At 47.8% G+C, this 17,058-nt stretch overlaps 1 protein-coding gene across 7 annotated transcripts in view; it reads right to left on the minus strand.

Moving 5' to 3' along the window:
* The window catches only part of SLC41A3 (solute carrier family 41 member 3), a 46,981-nt gene that overhangs the window by 9,047 nt on the left and 20,876 nt on the right, over positions 1 to 17,058 (minus strand). For all 7 annotated transcript variants that reach the window (XM_032784331.2, XM_032784325.2, XM_032784326.2 and 4 more), the window contains 6 exons: positions 10,282 to 10,389; positions 8,748 to 8,819; positions 7,661 to 7,805; positions 3,990 to 4,136; positions 786 to 930; positions 112 to 191 (listed from right to left, as the gene is read on the minus strand). In XM_032784331.2, coding sequence (XP_032640222.1) covers positions 112 to 191; positions 786 to 930; positions 3,990 to 4,136; positions 7,661 to 7,805; positions 8,748 to 8,819; positions 10,282 to 10,389 — 697 coding nt within the window. The remainder of the gene's footprint in view (positions 1 to 111; positions 192 to 785; positions 931 to 3,989; positions 4,137 to 7,660; positions 7,806 to 8,747; positions 8,820 to 10,281; positions 10,390 to 17,058) is intronic.

Here is a 17,058-nt window from a genome sequence, read left to right on the forward strand (position 1 = left end):
GATAAAGAAAAACCCAGATGAGACCACCATGTTCTCTGGTAACACGAGCTGGCATGTGAACCCAGCCCTCTGGGGGTGAAAGGACAAAAACATAACCCATTCTCAACCTACCATTAATCACAGGTGTAAAAACCGCCATGCCTTCAAAGTTCGGGTCAGTTACAGTTTTGTCCAAGATCAGCCCACCAATGCTGTTAAAAATGACACAAAATGAAAGCTTATTACCGATCATCTGTTACCAGATGCGGAATACAGAGACTGAGACAAGGACTAACTTTCCTTTTTGTTCTCAGAGTAGCAGCCGTGTTAGTCTGTATCCGCAAAAAGAATAGGAGTACTTGTGGCAAAGAAGTGGGCTGTAGCCCACGAAAGCTTATGCTCAAATAAATTTGTTAGTCTCTAAGGTGACACAAGTACTCCTGTTCTTTTTGTTCTGTGTTAGTACAGCACCTAACATAATGGGGTCCTGAGCCATGACTGGCATTCCTAAATGCTACCAAAATACCAACAATGACACTTATACAGGCTGCATTTGACTATGCAGCAGATGTGTTTGTTTTATGGAAGACATTGGTCTAGCAAAGTGCCTCTAACAATGACAGGTCTGGAGACCAGAGAATTTAAAACCATGTCACTATAAATTATCACTGGAATCTCAGACAGGCAGAATTTTTCTTTTTTGGGGGACACTGTCCTGGACCTTCGATTAGGTTGACTGTAATCCCTGAAAGAGAAAGAAAGATCTTCACAGGGTGGAGAGTGGGAAGGGTGGCTCCTAGGTTTACCTGCTGATGCTCATTGCAACAATCACCGGCTGCCATCCAGACTTCAGGACTTCAGCAATAGACAGACTTTGCTTGGCAACAGCAACCCAAAGAGGAATCATGATAACAAACACAGCGCAGATCAGAGGTGAAAGGTATTTCACATCTGGCACGGGAAAGAAATTCAAAGTTATATGCGATTTACATGTCTCCAGCTCCAAAAGATTGTAAAATCTGACTGGACACCACCATTACATTCTGACTGACTAAAAGAAAGGAAGCAGTGCTTGGAACTGAAGTCTTCATGTTTTCCCCCACCGTCCATAATTCACCTGTGAAACTCACCAGCACAGGACAGTACAGAGACCAGGAGATTAGGAGGATTTGAATCAAGTTAGATAGCAAAATGAATCAGGATGTCCATGCTGTTTCATTAGATTGGATAGAAATGTATATGGGATATAAACCCTTTTATTTCAGGGATAAGTCAACCACTAACTCACTGGGGCTAAGAAGAAACTATTCCTCTGGGCAAGTTATGCCATAAATAGATATGAGGGGGCATCTCACCCCTTCCTCTGAACCATCTGGCACTGGCTAGTGTTGGTGCCAGGGCAGTAGACTAGTTGGTCAACTGCTGTTTTCTGATTCTCCACACATCAGACAGCTGAGGAGCAGGTTTTTATTTGCTGGTTTACATGCATTTCTATTAGCTACATTTCCCTTTGGCAGCAGCATAACCTTGAAACGATCTTCAGAAGCAAATGGTACTTAAAAAATGCTGCCCTACAAGAAAACAAACATGACTCAGCACCAGAAACACCTTCAAGCGATGGAAATTGTGCCAGGCCTTTTGATATGATAATAATTTGTCTACAGGGCTCTCCATCTGCTCTCTGATTAAGTCCAAAGCTGAGCCTGCTGCAACACAATTTTTGCAGGTATTCCGAGATATAAAGCAAGCTTGATACGTGCATTTTTCCAAAAATATTGTCAAGGCCTTAGGTTAGAAAGGTAAGATAGGAGCATTAACTCTCATAGAGTAATATTTTATCATTATGAAAGCTTTTTTCCACAGGGAGGTACTTACCATTGTGCACTTCACCCATCCCTGATATGCAGCCTCTTCTGGGGTGCAAATGGCAGCTGTTTAACAGTGCACAGCACCCCCTCAAGCCAGCCAGGGCAGGAAGCAAAGATGCATGATGGGACACCCAGCTGAGTCAGATGCTCAATATCCCCTTGCTCTTTTGGGCATTTGGCAATTAGCTTATTTTTAAACCCCACACATACAGGCTGTTCACATCTATAACGTACAATCCAATGCCCACTGTAACGATTCCCTTTAGAATCTGAGTGTCAGGCCTTTGGAACCAGTTCTGTCACCCTTCCTCAGGAGCAGTATCTTACTCGGCAAGCAGTCCACTGCTTATTACTTGTTGAGTGAAATACTACTCAGTGCGAAGAAGGATGGTGTAATCAGCCCCGAAGTTTTTAGAACTGGAAGGAGACACGTTGATTTTAAGATTATAAAATACTCTACTGGAACGAGAGCATTATACCTCAGGAGGAAAATGTAACTATCAAAGGCATGTAACATTTTGGGCCTTCTAGGATTCATCAATATCCTTAAGAGGAATATCTTTTCCTGTGACCAAGGCAGGGTCACATGCCCTGTTCCACTTCCCTCTCACCTCCACTGAAATACAGAAGACTTTGGAAACCTGGGAATTATGAAAACCCACCAATCGGGTGATGTCACATTAGTGACTGACGCAATGTAACCAATCCCCTGCCAGAGCACGGCTGAATAAAACTCCACCAGAATTTATGCCCTCTCCAGCCAAACTACTTGGCTGCAATGATAGTCCCCTAAATTAATGGCTGCTCATTACTGTATTTGTACACTATGGTATATGCTATCACCTTATTCCATAATGCAGTCCCTGAGAGATATTACTGGCGATGGAGATGCTGAAGGCCACGCCCGTTTTGTGTAGGCAGATGCCACAGCATCTTGGGAACCTGCACACTGAATGAATACATTTCTGAAGTATAGGAGAACTAGAACGAAATGACTATTGGACCTTCCCCAGCCTCTTTCTCTCTGGGATATGGATTCAATTGTTCCCCTGTTTGCAGGCACGTGGAATAAGTTATTGTAATAGGAAACAGCTGTCTCACTCACCATTTCTGCTCTCAGTTTTCAGTGAAACTTTGGGTTTAGTTGTTACCAACTTTTTATTTTTTAAAAGATCCTCAACAGATTAAAAAAAAACAAAACACACACAACTCTGAACCTTTTCTCTTTCTAGGTCAGGCCCATGGTACTTTGCTTAGCAATTTTCAAACATCAATTAAAGCATAAATCATATTTCTCCCTTGCTCTAAAAACGTACTGTGCATTTTCCAGGCTCATAGAGGAGAAGTAGTTCAGGTGCCAAGTTTTTTAGCCAATTTGTCGCCTCTAGGATTGTGTCTGCACAGCAAAGAAAAACCTGTGGCTAGCCTGGGCCAGCCGACTCAGGCTTGCAGGGCTCAGGCTGTGGGGCTGTTTCATTGCTGTGTAGACTCCCTCCCACCTTGCAGGGTCCTAGAGCCTGGGCAAACCAGACGTTTACACAGTAGTGAAAAGGCTACGCAGCCCGAGCTCCGTGAGCCCGAGTTGGCAGGCATGGATCAGCCACGGGCGTCTGCTGCTGTGTAGACATACCCCCAGGGCATGGCTAACACAGCAGTCATAGCACCAACCTAGAGTGGGTCTCTTTGGAGAATATACTCTCTTCCCCATTGCAAGATGATAATAATGCTTTGTGCTCCCCCAGGATCTGAGACATCAGCTAAGCCTCACAATAATTTTATGAGGTGGGGGGCATTATTATTCCCATTTATACGTGGGGGTGCAAAGGCAAACGAGAGCATAAGTGACTTGGCCAGTGTTGCAGTGAGTTAGTGACAGAATCCCAGTCTTCTGCTCTAACCACATTATCCACTGAATGGTCCCCAAACCCTTATAATAAACTGGACAGTTATAGGACTTACCTACAAAGCCTTTTCCATCTCTACCTCCATGGCCTACGAGACCACTCCCTGTTGTAATGCTGTGTCCAGTCTAGCTTTAACATTCCCAGGAATGTGGACGCTTCCCTCCTCCAACTGAACAGCACTCCCTATCAGGAGGCTTCCCTGAGAGCAGAGCCGCAGGGCCTCTGCTATGTACCTTACCTATATATTTAAAGAGGGTGCTGCTGATTCCTGCTAGCAGAGAAAGGGTTATCAAATCTCCAAGGCTAGCTGCTATGGGAGTGGCGACGTTGTCTGGGTTTATCCCCACCTTCCTCGCACCGATGATCACGCCAATCATCACCAGACCTAGGGGAGACACAGACCCGGGGTTCAGACTCAGAGGATGATGCTGTTTTTGGTGCTGGCACCACTGCTCCACACTGTGCCAAGGGCTGCCCTGGTTCCGGGATGGCCCCTGGTGGCTTTGTCCATACTTGGATGCTGCACCAAGTGGAGTTTGGTCACCCTCAGGAAATGGGCCCAGTGTTCTCATTGTACTGAAGAACACGGCTCTTCCACGGGCCCATACACAGCAAAGCAAACACCACAGCTCAGTGCAGATACCACTGAATGGCCCAAATGTAGATGCTTTCATCCCTGTCAGAGAGTCTCTATTGGCTTGAAGTGGGACCGGGAACAAAGCACATTAATAGATATGCACACAGTGAGTACTCAAGACCAGGCAGCAGAAGCCTTTCTCTGGGATCACATCTAGATTCCACAGCACAAAGGCATTTTCCAGAACAGTATTCAATATTATTCAGATTTTTTTTTTACTTGCTTTTAAATCCCCAAGTGGCATGGGGCTGCCACTGCAGGTCATAACCAAGCTCCATGTCCCCAGCATAAGGGTCTTTGCTGGGTAACCATTTCCCCCAGCGATCCCTGGCTGCCAGAACAGTCACTTGGGGACCACAGCTCTCTGGGCTGCTCTAATTTACAATGGGCCTGGAAGCTGGGCAGCTTCAGGATCAAGGGGGTATAAAAGCAGCTCCTAGCCATGTACACATCCCCATCCTGAGGTGTGTTAAGCAAAATTCAGGATCTAGGGTACAGTGTCAGGCTGGTTAGTGAGGGTGGAATTTTGGCTTATTAATATAAGCTGGTGAGACCAAGGCTAAACGCCAAAGGCCAGGTGAGTTACAGACTGAGAGAACAAGAGAGCACCCTGCTCTAGCAGCCCAAACCAGAACAGAGTGCAGCAAAACGCCTTGGAGAGTCACAGCAGCAACAATAGCTCATTTCGCTTTACCTGAGAAAATGAGACCTTGGCAGAGATCAGTCAAAACTCTTATCCGTGGGCAAGTCAACTGACAGACACATCTACCAGCCTGACTCCAGTGCTTTGTGACTGTTTAGGGCAGTAGCCCTAAAACAAGCCCAGATGAAATGTCCTGAGTGCCTCCCATGGCATTCTGCCCTCTGCCACTGCCTCCAGGCACCATGCTGACCACTGATGGCATGGCGCTGAGGACGCAGGCCAGGAAAAGATAACACACTCTGGCTCAGAAACCTGTGTCTGCTCATAAAGGCCTGTGAGTGCTGAGTCTCCACACATGCCTGGAACATACTCCACTCTTCCAAACACCAAACCTCCAGAGAACAGCTCACACACATGCATGCGCTAGCCCCTCCCCTCTAATACACGCACACAATGCTCCCCCCAAAAAGCACACACACTACGCCTTCCCCCTCGCCCCCATGACAACAAATCACCTGGCTCCACGTACAAACATGACCTGCTTCCTTAAGCGAACAACAGTGACTTGTCACCGTAGCTAGGAAAGACCCTAACATTAGCTGAAGGTATGTCAGCAAAGTCCTTTCTTTTTACATCCAGTCAGATCTTTGGGAGAAACAGAGGTTAATAAAAGCTGTGAGGTTTTTTAAAAACTTCTGAGATATTGTCTAGTGCTCCTCAGTACAAGCACCTCCACCGTTCTTAGACTCTGGCCTAGGTACATCCGTAATCTTGGACTTGTCCTCTTTTTCTTAGAAGACTATGTGTGCAGGGCTGCTGCATAGGGTTGCCAATTTTAGTTGGACATATTCCTGGAGGTTTCATCACATGACATCATCTTTAATTAATTAAAAACTAATCTTTAATTCCTGGAGTCTCCAGGACAATCCTGGAGGGTTGGTAAACCTAGATACACAACACATTGCTGCCCACTCACTCACTAATAAGGATGTCATGGTGCCCTCTTGTGGCAGACATGTGAATTCCTACTCTTCCCTTTAAACAGACCCTCCTTACAATATCATCACTGTGGAATGGGCTGCCAAGAACTCAGCTCTGATTATCTTCATCTCACAGAGAGGGCCATGAAGATAGAGCCGTGAAGTGATTTGTCCAAGTTCAAAAAGTGAGTCAGAGATGCAGCCAGGAATAGAACTCAAGAGTGCTGACTCCCAGCCCCAGGCTTTAAACACTCGATCCTACTAATCTACCCATGACCTTCCATGAGGAAAGGGACAGCTCTGACAGCCATTCCCCATCACTTGTCAAAAGCATACCACGTTTCCCTAGATCGGCATGCTCTAGAGAGAAGTGTATGTGAGAGAGATGCTGTGAAAGAGCAGTGTGTATGCGTGCAGTACTCTTTATACTTCAGAGAACCCAGGGCATTTTGCACTGTGTGGTACCAATTTTACCACACGTCCTGGCAGCAAGGTGATTACAACACCCACTCTGCACTCAGTCATCACTCACACTCAGTCCCGAGTGTTACAGGTTGTCTTATTGCAGGATGGAGCACCCAGAGCTTTTGGATGGCCACTTTTACATATCCATCAGTGAATTGCATTACTGATTGGCTGGAACGCTGGGCTTTGGATCTGCTCAGAGATCTTCCCTGGGGTCTTCAAAATGATATATGATTGGCCACCAAGGAGAGACAGGAAGGGACTCCTCTGAAGGATGGTGCTTTTAACGTAGAGCACCCCCTTGGTGCTGCCCTGCAGTGGGAGTGAGCCCTAACTGGTCTGAAGAGAATTCCAGTGGGGGAGGAGTGTCTGAACTTTCAGAGCACTGGGAACACAATGAATTTCTTTCCTTTCTTTAAAAAAAAAAAAAGAGTGTGCGAGTTTAGAGTGGATGGATGGTGCCAGATATCTGAGGACTGGCACTGGGGGCAGAGCAAATGAATGGCCCACACTTTGGATGCAGCAGAGGCCACAGAACCCAGAAATCAACAGATCATGGGGGACAAAAATGAATGAACAGGGACAGGGTGCAGGACACAGGCACTGGAATTTTAAGGGATATGGAGAGGAGGAGCAGAGACAACACCTGCAGCTCCAAGAAGGCATTCAAGGAGTCAGTAGACACCACCTATGAGAATTCTGCGCAGATGTGTGCATGAATGAGGAACCCAAAAAAGGCCCCAAAGTCACAGCGAACCCTCACATCAAACGTCCTTCTCTTGGACTGACCGATGGCACCACCTTGGCCAGTGCCAGGAGGAGGCTGAGGAGGAGGTTTTTGGACTTTTCCTGGAGACTGAAGTCTTCTCTCCACAGCACAGGTACAGCGTGGATGAAGCAGGGCAAGCTTCCCCCATCACACCAGCATGCCTCGTCCCCTAACAGTCCTTGGCCACCCTAGGTGTCAGTTTGTGGTGGTGATTTCAATAATCCAGTAATGTTTTGGGGATGTGGCTACCTGTCCACTGGAAGTTCCACCAAGACCCCAAAATCATTTCATGTCAGTTACTGAACATTGTCCCAGATGGGAAAGGAGAAAACAGTTCATGGAGAGCAGGTGTGCATGGAAAGGGTGGTTTCTCATGTCCCAAGTTACCAGGAGTGGTGGGGTTAACGAGACTCACCTAGGGAGAGTGCAGCTATGAATGCTGTAGTCACGCTGCTCGCACAGAGCACTGCAGCCTGATTCAGCTCCACGTGCCCCTTTGAGATCGCTCCCAGGATGACAGCAGCTATGGCAGCCAGCAGCCCCACTACAGTGGCCTGTACCTGTTGGGCAAAAATCAGCTGGTAGGCAGTGTTCCATGTTGGGTCAGTGACCCCAAACACATACACAGGAGACTGCGATCTCATTCATCACCAACAGCATGGCACTAACAAGACATGGGGATCATTCCACCCCTCATTCAGGAAACTGCACTCCTGAAAGCCAAACTCTAGCTGACTTCCTCTAAGAGAAAATTCCAATTCCATCAGAACACTCACTAGAGAATGTAATGAGCTGGTTAGAGTGGATGTGCTCCATTGCCCTCTACTGGATCCACGGTGTGTCACATGCCTTATATTGTTAATGGAGATTCTCCTTTAGATTAAGTAAAAAGAGCCTGTGCTTTTGAAGCAGGAGGCTCCAAGTTCTGTCCCTGCTGTTGCAATGAAGTTTTGGGTAGGCAGCATAATTATGAAGTGATAGTTGACCCCAGATTTGTTACAATATTCAGGGGCCCTCCTGTAAAGGCTCCATGGGATGCAGATTCAGAAATCCCAGCCAAGCATTTCAAACCCTTACAGAGGCCTGAAAAGTCCAGATGTCAATACAGCAGGAGGTGTTTACCCATCAGCTGTGGGATATCCTGGCTCACCAAAATGTGGAATCCCCATCTGCAGAAGTGCCGCTGATCACTGTGAGAGGAGATGAGGAAGGGTTGCAGAGGCATGGTGTAGTACAAATGCCACCAGCACAGAAGCACATCCCCTGATACCACCACATGCAACCTCTAGGTTAACTGCTGGATTTCAACACATCACTCCTAGAATCAATAGGTTTTTCACAGGGACAGATTCTGTGCCACTAACAATAAATTTCTGACACAGCTGGCAGGAGACGTGAGCTCCACACTACACCCTCAGTACGAATTCCCGAGATTGAACAGCCTGAGAGGGCAGTTTAGCAAAAGAAAGGAGCCTTTTCTAGCTCCAGCTGGAGATGCTAACCTGAATCAGGGCTAAATTGCAGGTGGCCATTTTCCATTGTTCCTGGGTATCATCCATCTGTCCAGTGTTAGCCTGGAAATCAAGAGAGAAAGTGAAAGTCCTGATGCTCCTGTGGCACTGGCAGCAAGAGGGTTTCACGGGGACCCTCCAGGAGACAGCGTGATGACAGATGCTAACCAGTGTCCCCAGTCTTCCTCACTTCCCCCTTTCTCATTAATGAGAATCCCCCTGCCCTAGCCTCTGAAGGGCACCAGAGTTCAGCTCTTGTCTCTCGCAGTGGGGGTAGAATATCAGCAGACATGCTGGGCCAGACTTTCAAAGGCAGGTACCTGAGCAGCGTGCACCGTGTCTGCAGGAGCCGATCCCACGCGTGCATGCCCACCTAGTCCCAACATCCCAGTGCAAGCTCTGCAGGCGCTACAGATAAGCGTGCAAATTCCAGGCTCGCAGCTCAGGCGCCTGCCTTTAAACGCTAATGTACAGCGTCAGGAGCCCAGGGCTGCCAAGGGACGGGAATACGTTCAGAAAAGCCCCATAGTTTAGTCACTTCTTCCAGATACCGGAGGCTGACTGTGGCCTTTGACAGAGCCCATAACTGTCTGGGACCATCTCTATGGGTGCTGCTAATGGAAACCACTGGGGTGACTGTGCTGTGCAAACTGAAGAGAAATGACACAATAAAAAAAACAAACAAACTCCGCCTTCTTCCCACAAGGGAAAAAAACACCCTTCAGAATAGGACTCATGGAAGGAACCGGCTATAGATGCCAAATAGTCTCTTCCATTTTCAGGCTACTCAGATTCCAGTTCAACTCATGTCAGATTCAGAGCACAGCTGGGCCATTTTTTAGTATTTATTCCTTACAAGCAGTTTTGTGGCCTGACCTGTCTCAGAGGCATCCCCTAAAGCAACAAAAGAGCTCCCAAAGGACAGGTTACGCTGCTGCCAGAGGGGCTAGATCATGCCATGAGTTGCAGAAGCTACTGAAGGTCCCAAGAAGTCGGGGGGGGGGGGGAGAGACTTAGGAACATCCACATGCTGGTCTGCTGGGACAGCTCACTACCAGGGATGGGAAGAAAAGCTTCAGTATCCATAACAGTCAGCAGCCATAGTGAGGGACATCTCAGTAATGCAGCTCACAGCTCACCACTGGTAGCCACTTTGCGTACAGCCAATGTTCTCTTTTGTCTCTCAATTTTTGCAACATCCTCCAACACTGGCAACTGGACACATATGGATGAATCATCCTTTAAGAGCCAACCAGCTCCAGAATCAGGGCACGAACCTTATTTAACACTCGCTCATACCTGAAACACCTTGTTTCAGCTTAGCAGGGAAGGGTCTCTGTTTCACACACACATACACAGAGAAGAGGATGAGGTCTTTGTTTCTCTTTCTTGGTCGGTCACTCACTCACACACACACACACACACACACACACACACACACGAACAAAAGTAGAATCCTATCGGTCAAAGGATTCCTTCCTGCTCAACTCTGCGCCCCCCCTCCCGCCCCAAGCTTAACACTCACAGCAGTAGAGAGTCTGGATGCCAGGGTCATTTCAAGGTTTCCCTTCAAGCCAACCAGGGCAGGAACCAAGATAAAAACTTCTGTAATTGTCCGAAACACATCCCAGTGCTAAAAAGGAAGGCAACATGAAGAACGTCAACCTCATCTAACACCATTCTGCCTACTTCTTGTTTTGATCAGATATGGGTTCCCCTCCCCTCCACTTCCCGTCCTAAAACATAGGACATGCACTGTGAACAACTGGCATGCTTCAACCCCAGAGGCAGCTCTAATTTGACAGTGGGTGAAACAATTTTTGAGTTTACAAGTGTTCTCGGATCTCTTGGGCAGATAGTCATTAATAATATCTCATATTTATGTAGTACCTACTATCATCCAGTGTCACAACAGTCAAAACAAAGAGAGATTTTGAACAGGGTATAAAAAATACTTGTGCCTTAGAGTTTAAGACAATCTCTATCTATTAGGAATTAGTATGACACCTTTCTGGAAGCATCTTCCCACTCTGGGTTTCTGGATACTGAACTCGATGGACTGCAGGTCTAATCCAGTATGGCAATCCCTATATTCCGATGATTGCCTTGGAGTTGAGTTACATGAAACTGATGTTTCAAACTGTGATGTTCTATGTGATCTGAAATCTCAAGTACAGTAGATCCTCAGAGTTACGAACGCCAGTGTTTTGAATTGACCAGTCAACCATACACTGCATTTGTAATCAGAAGTATGCAATCAGGCAGTAGCAGAGACAAGAAAGAAAGAAAGAAGCAGATACAGTACTCTGTTAAACATAAAGTACTAAAAAAATTAAAAGAGAAAGCAGTATTTTTCTTCTGCACAGTAAAGTTTCAAAGCTGTATTAAGTCAATATTCAGTAACCAGAACGTTTTGTTTTGTTCAGAGTTATGAAAAGCCTCCATTCCCGAGGTGTTCATAACTCTGAGATTCTACTGTGGCTTCAGTGACTAATGGAGAAATACTGTGTGACTTATTTGAATATACTGCATGGTACCTTCAAAGATAACGTCTGGCCATGCACTGAACTACTGTATATTCAGGTGGTAAGGAGTCATGCTATACCCAGAGGAGATCCTAGCAGAAAGAAATGACACACCAGACAAGCTTATCAGAAGTTTCTGAAGTCTGCAGAGCTATTCTGAAACTGATCCCAGCGCTGCAGGCAGACCCCTTGTCAATAACTGTGGAACATTTGATTCTGGGATAAACTGTGAGGTGGACTATTGAAGTGCCTCCTAACGTCGCTTCCAAGTGCACTGTTGCCCAGTGGAGCCAGTAAGGAATACAAGGATCAAATTTACTCCTGGCATAAGTGAATGTATCTCCCACTGACACCATTGTATGGACATCGGTGGCCTGGCATCTCAGCAGACGTTAATCCAGCTGAAGACACTGGGTGCTGCAGGTGTTCAGCATCTTAGAAAAATCAAACCACAGATAGACCTAATTTAATAAACACCCACAAGTGAGAAAGTGGTGGGCAAAACATTGCTTCTGATTCTTCTGCAGTGATGACCTGGAAAAATAAGCTTCAGGATGTTCAGAGCTAACATGAGAGGGGAAAGGCGTACTAGTCATAGTAACTGAAAGTCTTTAACTTTTGTTTGATTTTGTCAATATCTAACTCAAACACTTGGAACACATTTGGGAAAAAAAGAAATCTTTGTTATTTAAAGAGGTGGAGGGATGTTTGAATCTTTAAGGGCTAAGAAAGCTTCCCTCCAGTACACATTTGATCCTTTCAGTGAGTCTTCCAGAAAAAACAAGACGACCAGACTTGATCTTCTTACTGTAAAAACAAACAAACACACACAAAAAAAAACAGGAACAACTTTACCTCCCGCCACCCTCCTCCCCACCAAGTTTCCAGGTTTTATACATAAAAAGAAGCCAAAAAAGGACAGAAACATAGGAGTTTAATTTCTTTTGCAGGCCAACTTTAAGGAGCATGGTTTTGTCATACCAATACGTTCTTGAGTTTCTACTGTATTCTTCAGATTCCTATATGGATCTTGCAGGCTTCAAGCCACAGCAGGCTAAGTTAATGGAGTGCCTTGTATGATTGGCAATCTTCGTTTTACATATTGTATCTTTTATATGAATTACTTTGTGGGTCCATGGACAATTAATTAAAAATGGAAAAAAGGAAAACAATATTCAAGTCACTTCATTTCCCCCCCATTAGAGAGTCTTGTTGGTAACGTGCCAGGAATCCAAGGGCAGTATTAATGATTATTATTTGTACTGCAGCAGTGCCTGGAGCCCCATCCTGGGCTAGCCCCCCTTGTGCAGGTTGCTGTATAACCTGAACAAAGAGTTTACAATCTAAACTGAATGAAACACAAAGATCGAAGCCAGTTTTAACACAGAGCAGTGGTTTTCAACCTGTGGTCTGCAGACCCCTGGGCATCCACAGACTATGTCTAAGATTTCCAAAGGGGTTTGCACCTCCACTTGAAATTTTTTAGGGGTCCGCAAATGAAAAAAGATCAAAAACCACTGATATAGAGGAACAGTCCTCAGCGACGACAGCTTCCCAGGTGAAATACTCCAGCTAGATTCTGTGGCGTTACAAAGGGGTACAGGACCAAAAGTAGGGCAGGGGCCCTTCACATCTGCACTGGGGACAGATCAAAACTGAAATGAGCTGGCCTGTGCTGTGCTGGAATACTCGGTGGTGCAGCAGGTCAGGACTGAGGTGCATTAGCAGAGCCGGATTGGGCAGCTGGTCTGGAACAACAGATGGGTGCAGCAGGTCAGGACTGCAGCCCAAGCGTGTGTGTGTGTGGAGGAGGGGAAGGGAGATGCCTGAATAAAGACTTCAGGAACGAGTCTAAGAATAGTAACATCTTCATGATTCCTCCCTCCTCATCAACTCCAAGTGAAGTGAAAACAGGTTTAGGAGGAACATGAACATGCCCTGCAGTATCGCAAACCTACACTGTGTTAATGTCACGAAACTAGGAAGTGAAACTCACGAAAAACCCAAAATAAAACTGACCTCCCGCATTTCACTGTCCAAACTAATCCAAGCAGAAAAACTTAAACATAATACATTGCATAAAGCAAATAATTTTATAAAAATCCCCGTCAGTGCTAACAATCTCACGTACTACAAGCAGCAAAAGATGAAAAATACTTCACGCATATGGCTATAATCTGGACAGCATCTCATTGAGGATGAAACGGAAGCTTTATTCCTGAATTTTCATGCTTGAAATGTAATCCTCCTGGATCAAACTTGATTCCTCACATTAATGGAACATAGTGGGCCAGATACCGACCTGTGGTCTGCAAGGTTTGTGCTTCTTTAGCAGTGCAAAGCTATCTGGAAGCCAGTTCAACAAGTTGAACTGGGAATTCTTCTTCGAGTGCTTGCTCATATCCATTCCAGTTAGGTGTGTGCGCGCGTCGCATGCACGTTCGTCAGAAGATTTTTACCCTAGCAACACTCGGTGGGTCAGCAGGGCGCCCCCTGGAGTGGCGCTGCTATGGTGCCGGATATATACCCCTGCCGACCCAGCCGCCCTTCAGTTCCTTCTTACCGCCCGTGTCGGTCGTTGGAACAGTGGAGCGCAGCTTAGCTGACCTCTCCGCTCCCTAAGCTACTCGTAGTTTCTTGTGTATATTAGTTATAATCTTTTATTTGTATATACTTATTGCGTTTTTTTCTTTACTACATAGTTTAGTTTAATAGTTAGCAGGGTTCGGGGAGGCCTTCTCGCAACCAGTGCCGGAGCCCACATACGCTCAGGTTTTTAGACTCGTGCTTGACACTCAAGACCGTTTGGCTGACTGGAGATCCAACACGATGCCGTTTACGGTGCCTCGGGGGACTGACATATTCACAGCTAAGTGCCGCCACCTTGCAGGCGTTTTAGCCGGAACAACGGAAGCGGCAATGTCATTTCCCCCTCCTTCTGCACCGAGCCATGGCTACTCGGAGGACAGAATGCCTCTCGGACACCGGACCCTCCGGCACCGGCCATTACTGGCACCGAAGTCGACTCGCACCGGCTCCTCTCTCTGAGGTTGCGGAAGCCCACGACTCATTCCTGCAGTAGCCAGTGACACGCCCCGCACGCGCCGTGGTAGAGCTAAAAAAAACCTCCTGTGCGCTCTGTGCAATAAGCGCCAGAGAGCTCATTTCAGTCAGATCGCCTGAACCAACAATGCCAGCACGACACATGAGAGAACAGAGATAATCGCCGGTCCCGGCCGGGCCGTTGATTCAGTGCCATACTGCCTCAAACATTCGCCGTGGTTGAGCCTCCTGCTTCCTGTTGCTTCGTGCCACACAGCACCGCACGCAAGCAGTAGTCGAAGAATAAGTAGATACACGAGAGCACCCAGACACCCTGCGGCAGCCCAGACACCGGCCGGCGACGTCGATCGGTCCGCGCAGGCCGAACAGACACAAGTGCTGCGCTCCTGGCAATGCACACATGTTGAGCTCCTGCTCCTCTGCTTCCGTGCCAACGACACCGCAGCCAGTGATAAATCGTCTAATGCGGATCGCCGGCAAGCCAGACACCATGCGCAGCAACCGACAACGCCGGCGAAGGATCCAGGATCGCAAGGGCCAATAGAATCCGTGCCTGGCGCTCCCCGGGATGCGCGTGGTTGAGCTCCTGCCTGCGGTTACCACCCCCGTTTGACCCCCCCCAAAACCCCCCGCAACAAACACACTGCAGCCAGGGAAGCTCATAAAGTTGGATATGGCCCGGCTACGACACTGCCGCGGCACGCAAACACGTCAGTGCACGAAAAATCGATCCGGCCATACAGGGCCGGAATCAGTCTGGCTCCCCCGGCGCACACCGTGTCGAGCCCCTGCCTTTTCCATTACCATGCGAAGCACGACGAGACGAGAGCTGTTAAGCGGATCGCCCGGACACGAACCTGCTGAGGCACTGGCGACCGTCAGCGTCCATTCGTGCGCAACATCACCAGCATCGCTATACAGAGAGCTCTCTTGTCTCCGAGCCCGCGATCGCCCGGTCCCTCCAATTTGTCTGCAAAGTTTACATTACATTGATAGCTAATATGTTGTTAACAGGTAAATGGGTAGATACAGAAGCAGATGTGCAGGAGGGCACCGACTACCTCTGAGCGATCGGCGACTAGTCTGATACCGTCGGTAATCTCCTGTCACCACAATAGGCCTCGAGAGATCCGGTGTGCCGTGACAGTCTCCCCGACGTACGTCTATGCTTGAGTGGGTCGAGTGTGAACTGTATCCCTCATCAGTCGCTCGTGAGACATTTTCCCACGAGCGGTGGGATTCTTTCTAGATTTGCCCGCTGGACAGAGTGTTTTCTGCCTGAACCCCGCGCAATAGCGGCTGCCATGTCGTGTTTGGTCGTTGGGTAATAATATTTTTTCTGTTGGCGAAGCCCACTACTGCTTTTATGGGTATTCGACTTGAATGCCATCTCTGGCTCAGCGCTTAGCATGAGGTGGCCGGATGGCACCGTTCATGAATTCCCGATGATCAGGGTCACCCGCTTTGAGCGCCCACACGGTACCTCGGTCGGGCGCTTCACCACGTCGCCGGGCGGGCACTCCTACAAAGTGCGCTCTCGATGCTGATTCTGTCCACCTCGCTCCTGCACCGCGTGGATGCGCACCACTCCGAACCGCACAGTCGTCGGTTCGTCCACACTCTGCAGTGTGCACCGAAGCCTCGATAAGTTTGTGCTCTCTCATATCTTATTGGCCACCGTCCTCTTGATCTTATGCCCGTAGCTATCTCACCGTATGGGCTACTGTGAGCCTCCGCTAGCAAGATACGCCTCCTACATTCGTTCCAGACCTCGAGTAGTCTTGTATCTGACCCTCCCTCCCATTCTGTGAGCACAGGAAACACAGCTTCATCTGCGTCTCAGGTCCGGATTTCGTTGCTCAGTGTGTTACACTTTCTGGACGACCTTTCCCTGCCTCTACCTCTTTGGGCAGCAGGGTAGGGTACCGGAGCTGGCACGGTTCGCCCAGGTGCCGAGTTCGGTGCAAGGATTCTGGCTAGAAGGGCTCAGACTCATGGCTCCATTGAGTCTGGTCCCAGCACAGTGCCATATTGTTGCGTCATTACTTTAAGGATTGCAAGGAGGCGCGCAATCAAGTGTTAGTCTGCCACAGCAAACCGGGGCGGATACAAAGCTGCTTATCATGCTAGATTGGACCGACGATCTCAGTTGTTGACTCATACCCAACAATTGAGAGAGCCCATCAGGGACCTCAATATTGGACAAAGTTTAGACACTCCAATGTTGGGGACCTCTAGGGCAGGCAGAGAGTCGGCGCGGAACTGAGGGCTTATATTGCGTGGTTTGCTCGCCTCGCGTATGCATGGCCACCATTATCATCGGGCAAGTTGCCCCAACTTAGCGAGGGGCTACGCACCATGCTCTTATATCGTGGGCCATCCAGTGTACGAAATGCGAGTGGACCTGCATGCTTATGGAGGATTACTAATAGCTCTTGTCTGGAGTCTCTGTCCATTCCTCTCCATAGCTCACTAGTCATCTCAGTTTGGTTGAGAAAAAGTGGGGAATGGCATGGCCAACAGGCAGCCTTAGCGCCGAAATCGAACTAGGGAGCTAGGCAAGATGACCCTACTCGTGCCGGCACGGCTGCATTCTGTGCAAGCGCGCCTCATAATTAGTCTCTGCGGTGCAAATCCAATAAGCCCTAGTTCTTAAGCCGTAAATGTGTACGCATAGACTACTCTGAATTACGGTGGTATAAGTTAATTGAGAG

This window comes from Chelonoidis abingdonii, chromosome 17 (assembly GCF_003597395.2).
Source record: "Chelonoidis abingdonii isolate Lonesome George chromosome 17, CheloAbing_2.0, whole genome shotgun sequence".
NCBI classification, from domain to species: domain Eukaryota; kingdom Metazoa; phylum Chordata; order Testudines; family Testudinidae; genus Chelonoidis; species Chelonoidis abingdonii.